This window comes from Chelmon rostratus, chromosome 15 (genome assembly GCF_017976325.1).
Source record: "Chelmon rostratus isolate fCheRos1 chromosome 15, fCheRos1.pri, whole genome shotgun sequence".
Classification (NCBI taxonomy): domain Eukaryota; kingdom Metazoa; phylum Chordata; class Actinopteri; order Chaetodontiformes; family Chaetodontidae; genus Chelmon; species Chelmon rostratus.
In genome coordinates, this window is record NC_055672.1 from 20369898 (window position 1) to 20388481 (window position 18584).

Sequence of the window (18584 nt, forward strand, 5' to 3'; positions counted from 1 at the left end):
TGTATTACAGGATTGTTACTTTGTCCCAATACCCGAGAAGAAATAGCTTACTGAGGCATCTGAGCACTCCTCAGACAGCGATGCAGTGAGGACTGTGCTACACATACATTTTGCAGCAGTTTCACCGTGGGCTGATCTAGAGATTCAGTGGTCGACAAGTGTATTTATGTACTGTATGTTACCTTATGGATAACTTTCTTAATTAATTTAATTTCATAATGTGTTTTTAATAATCGTTTACAATACGAAAGATTGTATTACAGCGGGAGACTTTGTGATTGTTCTATCCTTTTTTATTGCAATTATATATTCATTTACACCATAGACCTCCACTCAGGCTAAAATGAGAGAATCACTCTTGTAATTTATGATTTAAGGACCACAGAAAATAACACAATGGTTTTAAAAGTTTTGTTTACATATGCTTAATTCTTCTGGTATTTTTTAAATTGAACTGCTGACTCAAAAGTGTGTCAATCAACCACATCAAAGATACTTTTTTAATTTACCTTATTAACCTGCATTTAGTGTTTTTGAAAGTCATACAATCATCCTGCTGGATGGTGACGGAGGATGATGGAGGATAATGGTGACAGAAGATTGATGGATGAAGATGGTTGGATGATAAAGGATGATGGCAGATGGTGATGATGTGGAGATCATGATGTAGGATGAATGATGATTGTGGAGGATGGCAATTGGACGATGATAAGGGACAAGGATGATGGCGAATGATGATGGAGGATGGAGGATGATGGTGGATAATGGTGGATGATGATGATGGAGGATGGATGATGACGGTGGATAATGGTGGATGATAATGATGGAGGATGGATGATGATGGTGGATAATGTTGGATGATGATGGAGGATGGATGATGACGGTGGATAATGGTGGATGATGATGATGGAGGATGGATGATGACGGTGGATAATGTTGGATGATGATGATGGAGGATGGATGATGACGGTGGATAATGGTGAATGATGATGGAGGATGGATGATGACGGTGGATAATGGTGAATGATGATGAGGATGGATGATGACGGTGGATAATGTTGGATGATGACAATGGAGGATGGCAATTGGACGATGATAAGGTACAAGGATGATGGCGAATGATGATGGAGGATGGAGGATGATGGTGGATAATGGGGAATGATAATGATGGAGGATGGATGATGACGGTGGATAATTGTGGATGATGATGATGGAGGATGGATGATGACAGTGGATAATGGTGGATGATGATGATGGAGGATGGATGATGACAGTGGATAATGGTGAATGATGATGATAGAGGATGGAAGATGACGCTGGACAATGGTGGATGATGATGATGTAGGATGGATGATGACAGTGGATAATGGTGGATGATGACACTGGACAATGGTGGGTGATGATGATGGAGGATGGATGATGACAGTGGATAATGGTGAATGATGATGATGGAGGATGGAAGATGACGCTGGACAATGGTGGATGATGATGATGATGGAGGATGGATGATGACAGTGGATAATGGTGAATGATGATGATGGAGGATGGATGATGACGCTGGACAATGGTGGATGATGATGATGGAGAATGGATGATGACAGTGGATAATGGTGGATGATGATGATGGAGGATGGATGATGATGGTGGATAATGTTGGATGATGATGATGGAGGATGGATGATGACGGTGGATAATTGTGGATGATGATGGAGGATGGATGATGACGGTGGATAATGTTGGATGATGATGATGGAGGATGGATGATGACGGTGGATAATGTTGGATGATGATGATGGAGGATGGATGATGACGGTGGATAATGGTGGATGATGATGATGGAGGACGGATGATGACAGTGGATAATTGTGGAGGTTGATGATGGAGATGGATGATGGCGCTGAATGATGATAATGGACTTGGATGATGATAAATATTCCAATTTTCGTTAAATTAATTACTACTATTATTAATGAGCCAACATTTTTCCTCCTGCTGTTTTCTCTTGTATTCTAATGACTAAGTGTTAGCTCACCCCTCATCCTCCTCCTCCTCTCAGTGAAATACTGATGAAGTAGAGCTGCTGACTGACCTTTCACCTCTATGGACAGGAGGTGTATGGTATTTTTCCTTATCTTTGGCAGCTGCCTCGGGCTTAACATTGGACAATACCCAATGCAGTGTCCAGTAAACAACTTTAATAAACATCTTTAATTAACTCAGCAGTGCAGAGTTATTTATTTATCTTTATGTACCTGCAATTTTAGAATAATGCGGCAAGATCCAACCTGAAGAGGAAGACAACTCTGTTCAGCCAGAGTGCAAGAAATGATAAGGAAAAACTGACTTAATAAAGATAAAATTACATATTTCATTAAGCTCCCTGTTTGCATTCGTAGAGCAGATGCACAAGCACTAAAACACATTATACCAAACTTTGAATATTAGAATATTTTAAAAGCAAAGTTACAATGCCTTTTGATTCAGGCCAGGAAAGTTGCTTGAGTATAAAATATGACGAAACTTGCCAGTAACATAAAGGTGTTCCCCATCTCCTATTGTCGACTTTGATAATAACAATTATGCCATTAATATGTCATTAGTGTACTACACTTCAATAGGAGTGAGCTGTTATCTGCCATTACAAATATCATCATCAACTATAACAAAGCAGACGACTGTGTGACAATTGCAGAAAGCAAACAAAAATACAAAAATCACATTGCGTTCAGCAATCACAACCCTGAAGGATGGTTGTTACAGAGTGGAAAAAATAAATGACAGAGTAATTGAAGGACATTCAGCCTTGTATATTCTCTGTGTTACATGCCAAATGTTTGTATAACATTCTGTCATTTCTGACAAACCTGATAAAGCTCTTTTTTTTTTTTTGTCCCGTAGTTTGGAAATAAAACATGCTGATTGAAAAAGCATCCAAAGAAAAAACAACCGTGAAACTACTGTACACATGAAAATCAATACAAAAAGGACAGCCATAATAATCAAATGCATTTACAAGCTCGACCAGTGTTCTCACAGTCACACCTTCTGAGCCGGAGCCTCACAGCTGCCGTGACCTTTTAAGCCGTTTATGCCTGTGCATAGATATTGGCATTAACATCCCACCGCCTAAATGAAAAGTGCTGGGTGAGGCAACAACTGTGCTCAGTGAACTGTGCACCTCAGAGGTGAATTATATCATGCTGGATTACCCTTACCTTAATTTATCTGTGCCAGCTTTGTATCTGGAGACTCTGGCCATCAACAAGGGCAGGGAGACGGCATCCAGCCAGCGCTTCTCATACTTTGGTTCATTAGCTGAGGGCGAAGGGGGTGATGGAGCCTGCGTGGAATACATGAACAATGTGATGAGCTTCCTGCTACCCTAGTCCTTTTGATCGCTGACGATGTGGTCTGGATGCAACACTTGCACAATTTACATGAACAAATAATTCCTTTCTTTACCCGGGCTTGTCGGCTGTACACCAGGTAAACATCAGAATTAAGTCCTTTGACACAGAGAAGATCTCAAAGGAAGGCGCAGGTACCTCCAACCACTACCTCCTAATTAAAGTCCTGACCTGCTGCTGTATACACTCAGAAGCTCCCACTGTCTTTTCACTGTTCACAGGCTTGTCTCACCTGAGCTCATAGAGTTGCTTTCCGTTTCCATTTCAGTGCATTAAAAACAGCAGCACCTGCAATTTTTCTCCATGTGTCAACAATCCAGATTCCCAAAAAGTTGGGACCCTTCGTTATTTATTTGGTGTGTTATGTAACACAGTCCATCATCTGTTATTGGCACAGACAGCAGAGCAGTGACAGCTGGACTGTGTTTTCAACGAAACCGTTCAATTTCAGTAAGTGGCTTCAATGAAGAAGCTGAGAAGAGGTTAAATCATTCATCATATTCTTTTTTGTGCTAAAACAGTTAACTGATTCATTGATAAGTTGTTTGACAAAATTAATTGGCGACAGTTCTGCTAAACATTCGTAATTTATTGACAACAATACAACTTTTGCGTTAGAAAATGCACATTTTCGTTTTGCAGCTGTAAGTGTAATAACGGTATTTTGAGCTGTGCAGACACATCCACGAGGAAAAAATAATTCTGTGCTATTTTTCCACACTTCACACACACAAGTGGATGCAGAGAAAATGGACCCAAAGTGGATAAAAACAGCCCGGCGGAAAATGCCTCTTAACATTCATTAATGACAGAATTAAACTAGTTTTGATACAATCTCAACTGCAAGTGTTGTGGTGTTATGAAGTCGTGTTAGGGGAAAATACACTGTCTGTTTAATACTGATGGATTACAATTCATCTTGGCAGCCGTTTGTGTCTGTGAACTCTTGTTAATGGATTTTTGAAAACAGTGAGCCTGCAGTAGGAGCTACAGACTGTGGCAAGTACGCTGGTGCAGTTAGGCTTTTCATCGGCAGTAATGAGCATTATAAATAAGCTAAAATTGCAGCTTAAAGATGTCTGGCTTATAGCAATAATAAAGGTGTTAATGTGGAAAGGAAACAGCTTTGTTTTTGAAAGATGTGCCCTGGGTTATGGGTTCGTCCTGATGGTGGCAATACATATGGCAGCAGGCAGGACATCAAATTACTTCAGAATGCACTTTAAAGCAATTCACTATCAGTATAATGGTCAACACTTTTTCCCCACATTAGCAGTCTACAGCTCAGAATAGGAAGGAGCGGGGAAAATTAATAACAATCTGTGTGCTTGTAAACACTGTCTCACATTCAAACTCTTTTGTGCTAAAGTTTTCTTTGTGACAATGGCTTGAAGGCTTTATAGAACTGAAATAAAACAGATAAAATGAGGGATGATTGCGGTATAACAGTGAGGAGATCCTTTTCAAATAATAAAGGCAAGGCAGAATAAAGGCAAGGCAAATGTGATGCTGTCCCACCTTTCCAAAACAAGGCAATTCAAAATGCTTTATATCATACATAAACTGCATTAAGGCCTTGAACTTATGTATGAGGATATTTTTTAAAAAGGATATTCTCCCACTGTTTTACAAAACACAACAACCATTCCAAAAGCTTAAACAAGCATGCCGGGCCAGAAGGTGCCAACAAGGTCTGCATCAAGGATACGTCAAATACCAAAGAAGAACATTCTGAGTATGCGTAGTGATGATCATGATTTAACAGCTTTCTGGCATATGACCTACTAAATGTAACCTAATCAGTTGTCCACCGTTGCAACAACAGGTATTCACAAAGTCAGGTGATGACATCACTGTTTCCAAAACGCTCAGTTTTGCACACACATCAAAACCGAGATATGAAAAATCTGCACTGTAGAAAGATTTTTTTTTTTTTAATTTTACACTGTTTGTGTGTGAATGAGAGGCCCAAACGCAGAGCAAAATGCCAGTTTTGCAAAATATCTTTATATGTGGGGTCAAGGCCTAAGACTAGATGGAAACTGAACCCAAGGCAATATAAAAAAATATGTAAATGTAAGATCTAACTGGACTGAAGATCAAAATGGGTTAAAATGTCACTAAACAGCAGAATAAGAATTAGCGTAGCGTAGTGTAGCGGAAGATATGAATAAATAATTACATGTACGTTAATGAAACGCAGGAGAATGCAAAGAGCAAAGTCTTGAGCCCTGAATTTACTGGAGTTTTGTTCCACACATGTGATGCATAAAAACTGCACAAGCAGAGAAGGCATTCAGCTGGTTTACATGAGTAAAAGTATTTATACATGAGTGCAAAAATACTGTTAGAAGCAAACCTCTTGCATTCAAAACAGTACTTAAAGGTGTAATAAGGTGCAGGAATTGACAAACTGTCAAAGGTCATTCCAAGCAAATAGTGGGCAGCGTTATTTGTTATTTCATCACGTTCTGTTGATAATTCAGCTAATTTTGGAAGGTTTGAAGTTAAAATTCTTAGATCTGCACCTCTAAGTAAAAGTACACAGGTGTTATCAGAAGAATGTACTTGAAGTAAAAGCACTCATTATGCAGAGTGGATCCTGTCCCAGTTGCGTTATTATATACTAATAATTGCATATATGCAGCATTTCAACACTGTAGCTGGTTGAGATGGAACGAACAATATTACACTGTTTGCTAGTTGAATCAGTGGTGACGAGGTTTTATAAAGGCATCATAATTTGTCAGCTAAATTTTAAAGGCCCTGCACACCCACAGCCAACCTACACATAATTCCCAGCACAACTCCACCCAACTCACACCTGACTAGCACTCTAACGGGACACAGTGATTGAAAACACCTGCATGGGTGTGCAGAACTTTTAAAGTAGCTAGTAAGCAGTAGCTGTCAGGTAAATGTAGTGGAGTAAAAAGTACAATATTTCCCTTTAAAATGTAGTGAAATAGAAGTATAAAGCTGCAGAAAATGGAAACGATCAAGTAAAGCACAAGTACCTCAAATTTGTAGCTAAGGAAAGTACTTGGACTTTTCATCACTGAACAACTGAATGCTGCTTCTCTGTGTTTAGTTTTGACTCTGGGGACAGTGAGCAGACCTGTCCCAGATGACAGTTCACACTGGAGCAGCAGAGCAGGAATGTACAGTCCTCTGTCAGTGCAGTAAATCATTCAGAGCAGACACTACACACAGTACAGATATAGTAATTTTGTATACAAGCCTCATGTTGTGTTACTCAGATATGAGCTGAGATATATGAGATATGGGTTCTAGGAGGGTGTCATGCCAACCACCGCGTCAAAGGCAATACTTAAACCTAGTAATAGCAGGACAGGATGTAAGATCAGAATTCATGGCAGTTAGTTAATAAATGGTTTGCTGCCCTGGTCAGGGCTGTGGAGTGCTTAGATCTGAACCCAGACTGAAACTCATTGAGAAGACTGTTATTAGATAGATGGGCAGAGTGGGCTAACAACCACCTTTCTAACGGTTTTAACATGAAGATGAGATTTTAAATCAGTCTGTAATTGCTTACAGTTTGGGGATGGAGGTTAGGTCTTTTCTGTGAAGGAATAACCACAGCTGTTTTAAAAGCAGTGGGTACCATGATAGAACTGAGAGATTTATTGATGATGCTGAGAAGGCAGCTTCCCAGCAGACTAAACATTTCTTTTGTGAGGTTGCCTAGAATGGTGTCCAGAGCACATGTGGTTAGTGTAGAACTTGTAACAACTTTGGAAAACCTGCAAGCATATTTACACCCGAGCAGCGATTAATTCTATTTTTATCACTATTGATGTCAAGTCAGGATTGTTACTTCACGGCACAAAACGCCAGATTGTGACGTGTTTCAGATGCCTCTAAAATGGTTTAAGGTTTAAAGGTTTAATGGAGGCCCCTCTGAGGCTGATGGCAGTGCATCAAAAAGCATTCATTCTAAAAGGTACAATATGTTGACAAAAGCTCTGATAGCTGGAAGAGCATCACATTTAAATGCTAATCACGCCGTACTTAATGAAGAACAGATGCATTACACATTATCTAATGAGTTACAAGCTTAGGGATTAAATGAGTGAAGCATTAGCAACATCAAACAGTGTATCATTCCTGCAGCTAAAGATTATCTGTCAGCACAAAATCCCAAAACTCCTCCAAACAACACCAAACAATCTGATGTAGACCCCGTATCATTAAACACACTGCACAGGTAGGTGGGCATTCATCACAAAGGAACCAAATCACCTGCCTTCCCCTGAGTTCAGTATGACTGAACATATTACCAGAGTATTAAAATAGCCTCTGGGTGGAATGCTGTCAGGAGTGAACCGCAGAGAAAAACTGCCTACCTTTGCACATCATTGCTGAACTACCAACACATGCATGCAGAACCCCTGTCAGCTCCTCACCAGTAATTACAACACTTCTAAAGAAATGATCATCCTTCGCTCCGTTTATGTGAACCCTGAACAAAATGTTTGAGTTAACTCTTGAGTGGGGCTCTGCAGAGAGGTGGTGCGGTGGCAGGAAATAGAAAACTCAGGCTGTCGGGGTGGATTACACTGACAAAGCTGCCTCTGCTGAGGAGCTGGAAAACAGTAACTAAAGCCACAGTGTTGTTCTTCACGTCTGTCAAACACTCCTTCCTGGATAGTGATACTTCAGAGGTGACTTGAACCAAGCAGAATTATTTCAAAGCAAAAGAATCAGGGAGGGAAATGGTCCAGGGAGCATTGAAAAGGATGATTTCAATGTCTGTCTACTGCAGACAAAGCTGAGTGGATTCTAATCACTTTTAATAGAGGGAGATAAAAACATGATTGTACACTTGGTTCAACGATCACTCTCTCACCTTGTAACAACGGCCAAGACTCGTTGCTGTCAGTCAGAGTGGAAATCTGAAGATTCAACAAGTCTGAGCGTCTTCAGCCGTGCTAGCAGTTGCGTGAGGCTGTTGTTTGAGCACAGCGTGTTAAAATGTTTGCACTGACGATGCTAAAATACTGACGTTTAGGCAGGCATAATGTTCACCAAGGCCGAGGCTAATGGCAGTTGCAATAATATTTGGAATATTGAACAAAACCTGATGACCCAGTTGGATGAAAAGTTGAGGGTATTGCCAAAGTCAATTAATCATCAAAGTCGTTCATGCTGAGGGGGGCATGATTGTGTGCACAAAATTACAACACAAGGTGACACTACTGTCTACCACTCTCTTCAGGTGGGAGCAATGAAAGACTCATAATACATGATTTTGTTTAATCTGGTCTCAGATGATAGTAAGGAGAACAGAAATCATACTTTTTGATATTTTGGCAATATATGACGACACCTGAACACCTGAGTAGTGGTTGTATTCAGTAATGTGACTGATGACCCGTCTGTTGTATCCAAAGATTAGAACATTGAATATCTCTGATTTCTTTTTTTGGATGCCAGCTACACTATCCTGACTTTTAAAGTTTTTAAATTTTAAAAATCAACAAAGGTTGTGATACTCTGATTAAAAAAAATGTCTTGATCCACTGTGGGACTGTGTATGTTCTATGACATTACGTCGTCAAATGAAGAAATGATAATTTGAATTGAAGATTGCGGATGCTTCCAGAGCTGATGTGTGGCAGCAGTTCAGTCTATAAGAATATTTCTTAATATAAGAAATAAGAAAAATCTGCCATGGTGGAAGGTGACCTGAAGGTTTTACCTACCTACTACAGCCCACATTTACCCTGATTTCAGCAGGTGGCAGCTGCTATTTCCATTCTCTGCAACCACAACAACGAGCTAATGTGAGGAAAAAGCGTCAGCCACCCCACAGGACTCTGGAAGAAGCATTTGGAGCCCCACAGAGCGAGAGCTGAAGAAATAACGAGATGTTAAGGTCACTCTCTGTGGTCAACTAGCCATGGCCAAGCCGTCTGCTTGGTGGAGTGAGGCGTTCAGGTGCGTTCTTTAACCTGTCAGTACACACACTGATCACGGATGTGGTCGGACGACGGAACAGCTCTCTCGATGTGACTGAGCGTTGCCTGGAGCAACAACAAGCGGTCCCTGCGGCGCTACTGAGTGATGAAGTCAGGCGTAACGCGGGAGACGCAGACACTCTGGACCCGGCCGGCATCACGGACGCAGAGGACGGAGTACGCTGAAAAAAACCAACCACCACGCTGTGCGAAGAGTCTCGGCCTTCAGTCCCTGTGCCCATCAAGAAGGGGATAGAACAGAGCCTGGCACTGTGCCATAAGGACGCCACCATCATCACCCAAATGAACAGAGCCATACTGGAGGACTTCACAGACTGAAACCAAGGGGAGCAAAGCAAGTTTCTGTTAGAAAGCACTGCGTTGGACCCCCAGTTCCAGAGCAGACAGCTTGTACTTATGCATGTAACTCATTTGCTCTGTTGCCTTTTTGAAAAGAATCAAGGTGAGACATTTAGTTTTCTAGCTCTGCTTGTTCTACAGAAGCCTCATGAAACAGGCAGCCCCACACACCCTGGAGATGCTCTGCCACACACACACACACACCACGTGGAGCTGAAGAGGAACAATCTCCTCCTTCCAAAACGACAGCACTGGAAGATCTCCTTGGGGGATCCTTCACTGGAGGAGTGGACGGAGCACGGCCCCAACAGAGGGATCGAGGCTGAAATTGACTTGTACCGCGAAGGGACCTATTTTACTCTCCAACTCTCCTCTCGAGTAATGGAGCACAGTTTTACCCACTGCTGTCACCCACAGCCAACGCATATCTCCATGTCTCAGCGACCTTGGTGCTGAGCGAGAGTTTCTTCTACAGCAGGAGACTCTGTGCTTACAACTGTACATGCTGCGTAGTTCAATCATTCATTGGCAAAAACAATTCAAGCCAATTTTTTGCACATGAACAGGTCATGGGTGGCTACTTCATTTTAATTTACAAAGAGGGAAAGCAGAAGCAGTTCAACTTAAAAGGAAAAACTAAATTCTATATGAATTGAAAATGTTGTGCACATCAGATTCATCATATAATAAAGAGTATTTTTTCAAGTAATCATTTTTCTCATTTTTAAATGTGATAAATATTGTACTGTGGACTTGTTTGTATTGTTTTTGTGGTATTATCGTACGTTGAGTTTTTGGCATCGTTATATTTCTGATATTTAGAGTTTTCATATCTGTCAATAATGCACTGCAACAACGAGAAACATTGCAGCCGACCTTCAGCGATTCAGAGAAGAGCAGCAGTGGAGAGGGAGGCTGAGACAAAGATGAAAAACAGCTTCCATGAGTGTGAAATCACTTGGGGTGAACCGATTACTATGGTAGGTATAATAAGTACTGCATTTCACTCACTGTTTAATTTGCAAGACATGCTGTGATATTACGTTTCACTTCATATACAGGATTTGATCAGTACGTGTAGTTTCATAAATATCCCAGGGCACATTTAATCATCTTGTTACTGTGGTAAACATTATGTAAATTGAAATGGTTCCTACTGTCGCTGAATGTTTGGAAATGACTTAGCTAATTTCATTTTTGTTACTGAAGCAAAAGCTTTCTTGAACTTCATTCACATGATGAGCAATAAATTGTCCAAACGTTGTAGAAAAGAAAAGGCATGGTGGTGGCATACATCAAAATCAACTACAATTTAATCTCAGTCATGCTTTTAGATAAATTAATCAGTGTCGATTCAGGGTCAGTTATGATTGAAAACCTTACAAATCATTTAACAAAATGAGCTTTTTCAATTTTAACTTTAATGTCAGGCATCAAACTTAGATTGCTTGTTTGGCCTGACAGAATTTCACCAGTGATTTAATCATACAGTATTTTGATATCTGGGTAGCCTGGGACCATAACAGTCTGTATAAAATGTCATGCAAAATCTGTGAAGTCTGGACCAAGACACTCCTATCCCAAAACAATGTATGCACAGGGAATTAAGATCAATGACTCATGCTGACCGTGCTGGTCAAACACAAAAATGTTTGACAGAAGGCAGATGAAAAGGTGTGAGAGAGTGTGTGTATTCCAATCAAAGCCATTAGCTAAACTATTACTCAGATTGTGATAACAGGTGAGTTCTGGGTGTTTATCTAGTGCAGGTAATTACAAGATGTCACGAGTGCACAAATTACACTGTATTATTAGGCTACACATTGTACCGTTACCCCATTATTACAGTAAAAGTAATGGTGGCATTTCTGCCATGCAGCACTGCAGGAGTTCTTCTGTGATGAGGTATGGCAATTTATTCAACTGTCTCTCAACTCGCCTCCCTTAATTTACAGGTATAGGGAGCAACATGAATTCAGAAAAGCAATGTCTTTTCTGTCAAGAAAATGGGAGCATCATGCTCCTCACCCCGCTGTGCCCCTTGTGGCTGCGCTGCATTCGGGTTTATTGGGTCTGCTGTCAGCGGAGAAATTGCCGTCTCTTACTCTTTCTACCATTCCTCCCTGTGTGACTGCTGAGCGTTAATGAAAAATGGTGAGTTTAGAAAGAAGTCCTTCCTCCATTCCAGGGAATCATTTACTGCTAATGTTTTAGACTCTTAAAGAAATATCCTGTTTAACTGGAATGTGCTGAAAGTATCACATTTGTGGTAACATTTGGCCTTTGTAACAACAAAATACACCCAGGAGGATCGCTAATGCTGGAGCTTTATGAATAAAAACAAAAAATGTCAGGATGTTTTGCTTCTTTCAGTGAGCGCTTGTGTGCACATCGTCAAGGTTATGTTGGTTAAAAACAAAAGCAAAACACATATCCCAACCGTAGCCGCGGGCCTGGCAGGCATCATGCAATATTAGAAAATGGTTGTGACTTTCTGACGCAGCAAACTATGAAACGCAGATAATGAAAAGCCGTGTCAGCTGATTTTTATGGGCCACTTTTAGGCATCAAAAAAGACTAGAACACAGCTTTTACATGATCACTTATATCTCTGCTTGTAAAGATGACATGGCTTCCTTTTTACACATTTAGCAGACATGAAGCATTGAACATTAGTAAAACCAAAACAACGAGCTGAAAGAGGCTAAAGCTCCCTGAGCTGAGGCAAACTGTGGGTTTGTCAATACAAACCCTTACACATCACACACAGTCTCTGCTTTAATGTTTGTCTAAAAATATTAATAAGTGTGGCTTTAAATGTTTCTGACAAATTGTTATTTGTAGGTCTAGACTCATAGAAATCAGCTCCAGCCTTTTCTGAGCTTTCTAAGTTCTCAGATAAGAAAATTAAATTGTTGAAAGTAAGAAATTGGATACACCCAGTTCATCTCTGTTATTGTACAGGATGTGTAGCACATCTGAGTTCATTTACTATTCCAACCTCAACCCCAGGCTTAATGACCCTTTCCACTACAGACTACTTCATATGATGCAGAATTGCTTAATGGCATGCAACGTCATTTTTTTTCTTTTGGGGAAAAAATAAATTATGGGTTGACCTACTTCCCTCCAGGCTTTCTATCATTATACTCTGAATATTAAAGTGCATTCACGACTTACACTGCATTGCAAAAAAAAAGACAAAAACACAACAAGCAGCTACTCTAAGAACCAAAACAACTCACGTAACCGTCTTTATTTGCAAGGCAGGAAGAATCTCACTTGGCATGAGCAGGAACTAACTGGAGGCCGGCTCTTGCTAGTTTGTGTTTTCCACTTTTTAAATGTTATTTCTGGGATGAGGAAACCGCCTGGCTAATTATGTTTGTCAGCCACTTCGCCTTTAACTAGAGAGATAAATGTAAAGATCCCTACTAGAGCCCGCTGACCTATTATGTCGCACTGAGTCACGCCTTCTTTGTTTTTTCAGGTACATACTGTAGGCATGTGTCAGATCTATTTTTTTTCCTGCAGATAAACCAAATGCATGTACTGGGAACTGCAAGAAATGTAGACCATGACCAAGTGCACGGGGATGTTTCGCCTTCTCCAGCTCCTGCTAGGGATTTAAATGGAAACACTTTAAATCTAGATTATCTATGAAAGGTTAAAGTGGCCACCTGCTGTCCCTCACGCCTTCTCTGAATAATTCATGTGAAATGATGAGCAGGAGATGCGGTCTCACGCTTAATCTTTCATTATAGATTACCATATTAATATGCAATTTTCTCATGCCTTACCCATTAAAACGGTGATATATTGGCTTTGGGGGGAAAAACTAAGCATTTGCACTTTTTTCCACTCCTGCAAATTCAAGTAACATTTGGCCAGAAGAGCTCTACAGCAACGTCAAGACCAATTTGCTTGATATTTCTGCAGCATGAGCAACACAGTTCTACCTATGTACTAATAGCTATTAATTTGGTCATTATGAGTGTTAAGTGAGCCATTCCTCTGGAATGGGCACAGCAATATAGGCACTAACCATATGTTTTTAGAAGCTAGTGCTGAATTTGTCCTGTTGATACAGGGGATGAGCTGACTGTATCACATTGTGCTTTGGTCAGATTGATTGGTAAAATTCCTCTGTGGCGTCCGCTGCTACAACAGTGAAACTACTCCCACCTATCATCCCAGCAGTATACACTGTAATCTCAGCCATCACAACTCCTAAAATCAAGCAAGCTCAAGGAGCCAATAACAGCCGTGCGGCGATACCATGGAACAAAATGAATTATTTTGACTGTTTGTTCTTCCTTTTGACCCAACAAAAGCACAGCCACTGATCGAACTGTTGTGTGGTTTTGCAGGAGATCAAACAGGCATTTGCTATTATAAGAATAATAAACGCTGTGGAACTGCCCATATTCGCAATTTAATAATCAATGCAACAAATTTGCTTCTTATTTTTCAGTTTTTGTGGAAAGTTATGAAAACAGGACCAAAGTAGTAAAAATAGTTTTCCCACTATTGATATGCCATTATGTAAATTAAGACTGAAGATGAAGAAAATCTAATGAATTAATGCAATGTTCCACTGCATTGCATCAGACAAAACTCTACAGGCATCAACAAAACCTTCAACAATTCATTTTGTCGGTTTCTATATCCAATTTGAAATCATTAATTTAAACAACACACACACAAAAAAAACATGATAAATGACATGGTGAGTCAAAAAATGCTAATACTAAATTATCATCCGGCCATTTAGAAAACACCTTGTATGAAAGGAGTACATCAAGGTCTGTCTACACTGGCTGCATGTATCAGTAACAGGAGCTGTCTATAAAGGGTGTATATAACATCCACAAAACCTGCTAATATTCTCTGTAGCAGTGTAGCTAACACCCTCATAACACCCTCTGACCTGAAGAGGAGGGAGGAAGAACAACTCAGATAACTTCCTCTGCCAGTGGGCCGGCCTCGCAGCCGTCAGCTATCAGGGTTTGGGACCCACATTCTGGACAGCCAAACATCGTCCTAGCATATATGCGTAGAGGGCGTTATGGATTACTTCACATTTAATAACGTGTCAAAGTCAAAGCGGATTTGTATGAGCCGCAGTCCACAAAGAGAGGCGGAGGCTCAGGCTGCGGCTGATAGCGCTGCTGCTGCCCGGCTAGCGGTTAGCCCTGCTGAGGTAGCTAAAATGATAAAAGCAGAGACTGTGTATACCCAATGAATGGAGTTGATTTCTAGTATTTTTGCCCCTGCTGTCCTCAAACACTGAGTGAAATTTAGTCACGGATGCAGCAGGGCTCATCGCAAACTGCTGCTTTTTATCTGATTCTGCTGCCGACTTCAACGCCAAGGCACGGCGGGGGTGAGCGAACACGAGTACTTGAAACTTTCTTCACTAATAAGCCACAAAAACGCAATGAATGTTTCATGAACAAGAGGACTGCTGGCTGCTGATAAATATTTCGGTAACGTCGGGCCGTTGCCGGCCATGGACAACAAGAATGGGTCATGTTTTCTGTCCTCAGCAGCCTTACACATCCTTAAGACACCACAACCATAAGATACACAAAAGTCAGTTGTTAAATCTCAGTGAAAAATCTGTTGCTTATATTACTTTTTATTACATATTTTTACTTGTACCATTAGCTGTTGTTTAGCACAACTCCTGTCACCTTGAAAGCATCAACACATAAGTCACATATTCTGTTTTTAAACCTGTAGAAGAAGACAACAAAACTTTGTAGTTTAACCAAAAAAAACACAGCCTACACTTTTCTATGCTAGGGCAAAGCTAAGCTAAGATAGCTGCACCTTCCCTCCACACCCTGAATACTGAATAAAACGAGGCATTTCCTGAATGTAGGCTTAACCTGTTAGCTAGCAGGCTAACAATACATGACAGGTAAATGATTAGCAGAAACTATGGAGCTACTGGGAGGCTAACCAGACTGTCCAAGTGAAGAATTAAAGTCCATCCATGACCTGCTAAACAGCAAACAAGCTAACCCCACAAAATGCAAGCGCATTGGAGAGTTACTGGGATTAATGACTGTAATCCCATTACCTCATTTCAAATAGTTATCCATCACTTTTTACTTCAAAAAGTAATCACATTACTAATTCTCAAGAATTCATTGGTGAGCACAGATTTTATTTACAGCAGGAATTGTGACTTGTCATATTAACAGCAGAGGTGGTACTAATAGCAGTAATGATGGCTCATTTCCATCAAGTGTCCCAGTCAGCCATGACTGTCAATCAGCATGCACAATACAAGGAGACTGAAACTAGCTCACCTACAAGGTATGCAGTCTTTTCCTGCTATGCCATGACAAAAAGGCCTACTGGCATCTCCCCAACTGTGCTGTTGGATTTGTCACACCTGTAAGGACGGACAACTTATATCTTTAGCGTTTTTATTAACAAGTGGACCTCTGTGGTCTCACATGGCTCCCAGCATCACTCCGCCCTACTTTACCTTAGCACGGGGGGGTCTAATGAGCCTGGATGACTCCTGCGTGGGTGTGCAGGGTTTTCATCATTTGTATTGTCATTATTTCCTCATGAGCAATTGCACTAACTGGAATGAGAATCAGACTCCAAATGCAGATGAAACCTTCCTGTTTGACTTTAGATGACTAAGCAGCCTTGCCTGTACAATTGCTAACCGCTCTTGCTTGGAGGAGCCAGATGGCGAAGCTGGCTGCTTCACTTGAGCCTTTGAAGCCACACATAAAGTACCCATAGACCAGTTTTTGTGTTGTCTTATAATAATATAATACATACTCCCAAAGCTAGGCTACTCTGACACACACACAATGCATTCTGGTACATGTAGGCACTGCAGGACAGACTCGCTGAGCAGGAGGATAATTTGTCAATATGAATGACACTGACAGTCTTAATGGACTCCTAATGGATGTAACACACCACCAGTATAGACTGCACATCTCTACTGGTGTACAGTCCATACTGGTGGCACATTTAGTATAGACTGTACATGTATTTAACCACAAGCCAAGTACACAGCAAACTGTGGGTCATGTCTAGAGGTCCAGCTATAGGATTTTGTGTAACTGCAGCTAATGATTTAGCAATCAGCATGTATATACAGACTTAATTCTTCACGCTGACCAAATACACTGGTGACACAAAGGAGTTTTTCTAAAAGGACTGCGGATTCAAAAGCGTCTTTATTTAACTTTTATTTGATATTTTAGTAACGCATTATTTAGAAGCTGATGATGATAGCAGTGAATAAGCCCTCAGATAAAGATGTTCGTACTGTAAATTATTGCTTTAAACCTTTACCAACTTAAACATTGAACATAACTCCTAGTCCCTTTAGCTTAGTCTGCTGAGATCAAATAAAATGTGAAAGCATCAGTTACTTAACCATAAAGATATCGTACAATCGGTACTGATTGGGAGGCACATCAAACACAGTCCAATCAATATTACACATGCAATATTAAATAGATCTTTCTTACTGTGTTGTTTCCGTTTCCATTTAAATGCAAGCCACTGTCAAAGAGTGGAGAGGATCCTCGGCTGTGATCAGTGGACGGCCCAGGAGAACCTGAGAAGGACAATGATTCATGTTCTTCACAGAAAGAATCACTGTTAAACATTTCATGTTGCGTCTATTATTATTTCATTGGTTGCACCTGAACCCCTAACACCGTGGCTCAGTTCATAGTGTTAAATTTTAAGGTTGATCTTCCACTTCATTCTGCTGCCCTGCCATTACGCCATGCGGTGTACTATAGGTGGCGGACAGCATCCAAGAGAGACAAACGCTGCTCTTTGATGTGATATTATCTCGGTGTTACAGGGTTTCTGCCCTCACATTCGGTCACACTCAGTGAACGGCTCCGGGCCTTTCCTGCCTGTCGTTCGTGTCGTGGTAAAACAGGACAACTTGAAACCAGAATATGACTTGAAGCTTCTCATTCTCAGGCAACAAAACACAATTCACCGGCCAAACACCCTACAGCAAAACCTGAGCATCTCTGCACTGATGCCCTCCTATGAATGTTAACTCAGCCACAAGATATGAATGCTGCATTTCTCACAGCTCTCAGTTTCAATTTAGGAGACTGTGGTCGTTTATCAGCTGGGCTATAAATATTCATGCCATCTACTGTTATTAATTATTTTTCTACATCTGTGTACTTTTCATAATTAGGTAAATTGTACAAGTGATCATTATGTGGCGTTCTTTCACTTTGTGCTTACAGCTAATTCATAAGACAACAATTACTGGCAGCTTGGCGGTCTGGAAGTTTGCATTTAACTCACAAGCTCCAGATGGAAAGCCAAGTTCCCACGTGCTGCATGATGTTCCCTCATTTGCTCTTGTGTTGAGTTAGTAAGGAATAGCTTGATGTTTTGTAAAACAGGAGAATTCACTGTCTTGCTGAAAGTTTTGATAAGCTTGAAAAAATTTGATGCAGCTATCGAATCTGTCTGTTTGATATGAAGCTGGAGCCAAAAGTGCGGCTAGCTTAGCTTAGCATACAGCCTGGCTGTCAGTGCTGGTAGGTTAAAAGTCTGCCAACAGCTTCTGTAAAGCTAATTAATTAACACGCTACCTAAGTTTTGTTAATTTTGTCCAAATGCTGTATGCTGTTACTGTTGAACACAGCTGTCAATCTTTATATTAAGCCAGCTGACCTTATCCTGGCAGTAGCTTCATATTTAGCATACAGGTAACTCTCAGCAAGAACACAAATAAGCAAATCAACCTAAGTCCACCTAAAATTAACCTAAGCTAGGTCCAGTTCCTAGCTCTTTCTGAAGCTTTCAACCA

The 18584-nt window shown here is 40.7% G+C and overlaps 1 protein-coding gene across 1 annotated transcript in view; it reads right to left on the reverse strand.

Annotated features, from left to right (window-relative positions):
- The window catches only part of sntg2 (syntrophin, gamma 2), an 81245-nt gene that overhangs the window by 33476 nt on the left and 29185 nt on the right, over positions 1-18584 (reverse strand). Inside the window, exons 8-9 of the mRNA XM_041954444.1 lie at positions 17263-17351; positions 3216-3340 (exon numbers count right to left, since the gene is read on the reverse strand). Coding sequence (XP_041810378.1) covers positions 3216-3340; positions 17263-17351 — 214 coding nt within the window. The remainder of the gene's footprint in view (positions 1-3215; positions 3341-17262; positions 17352-18584) is intronic.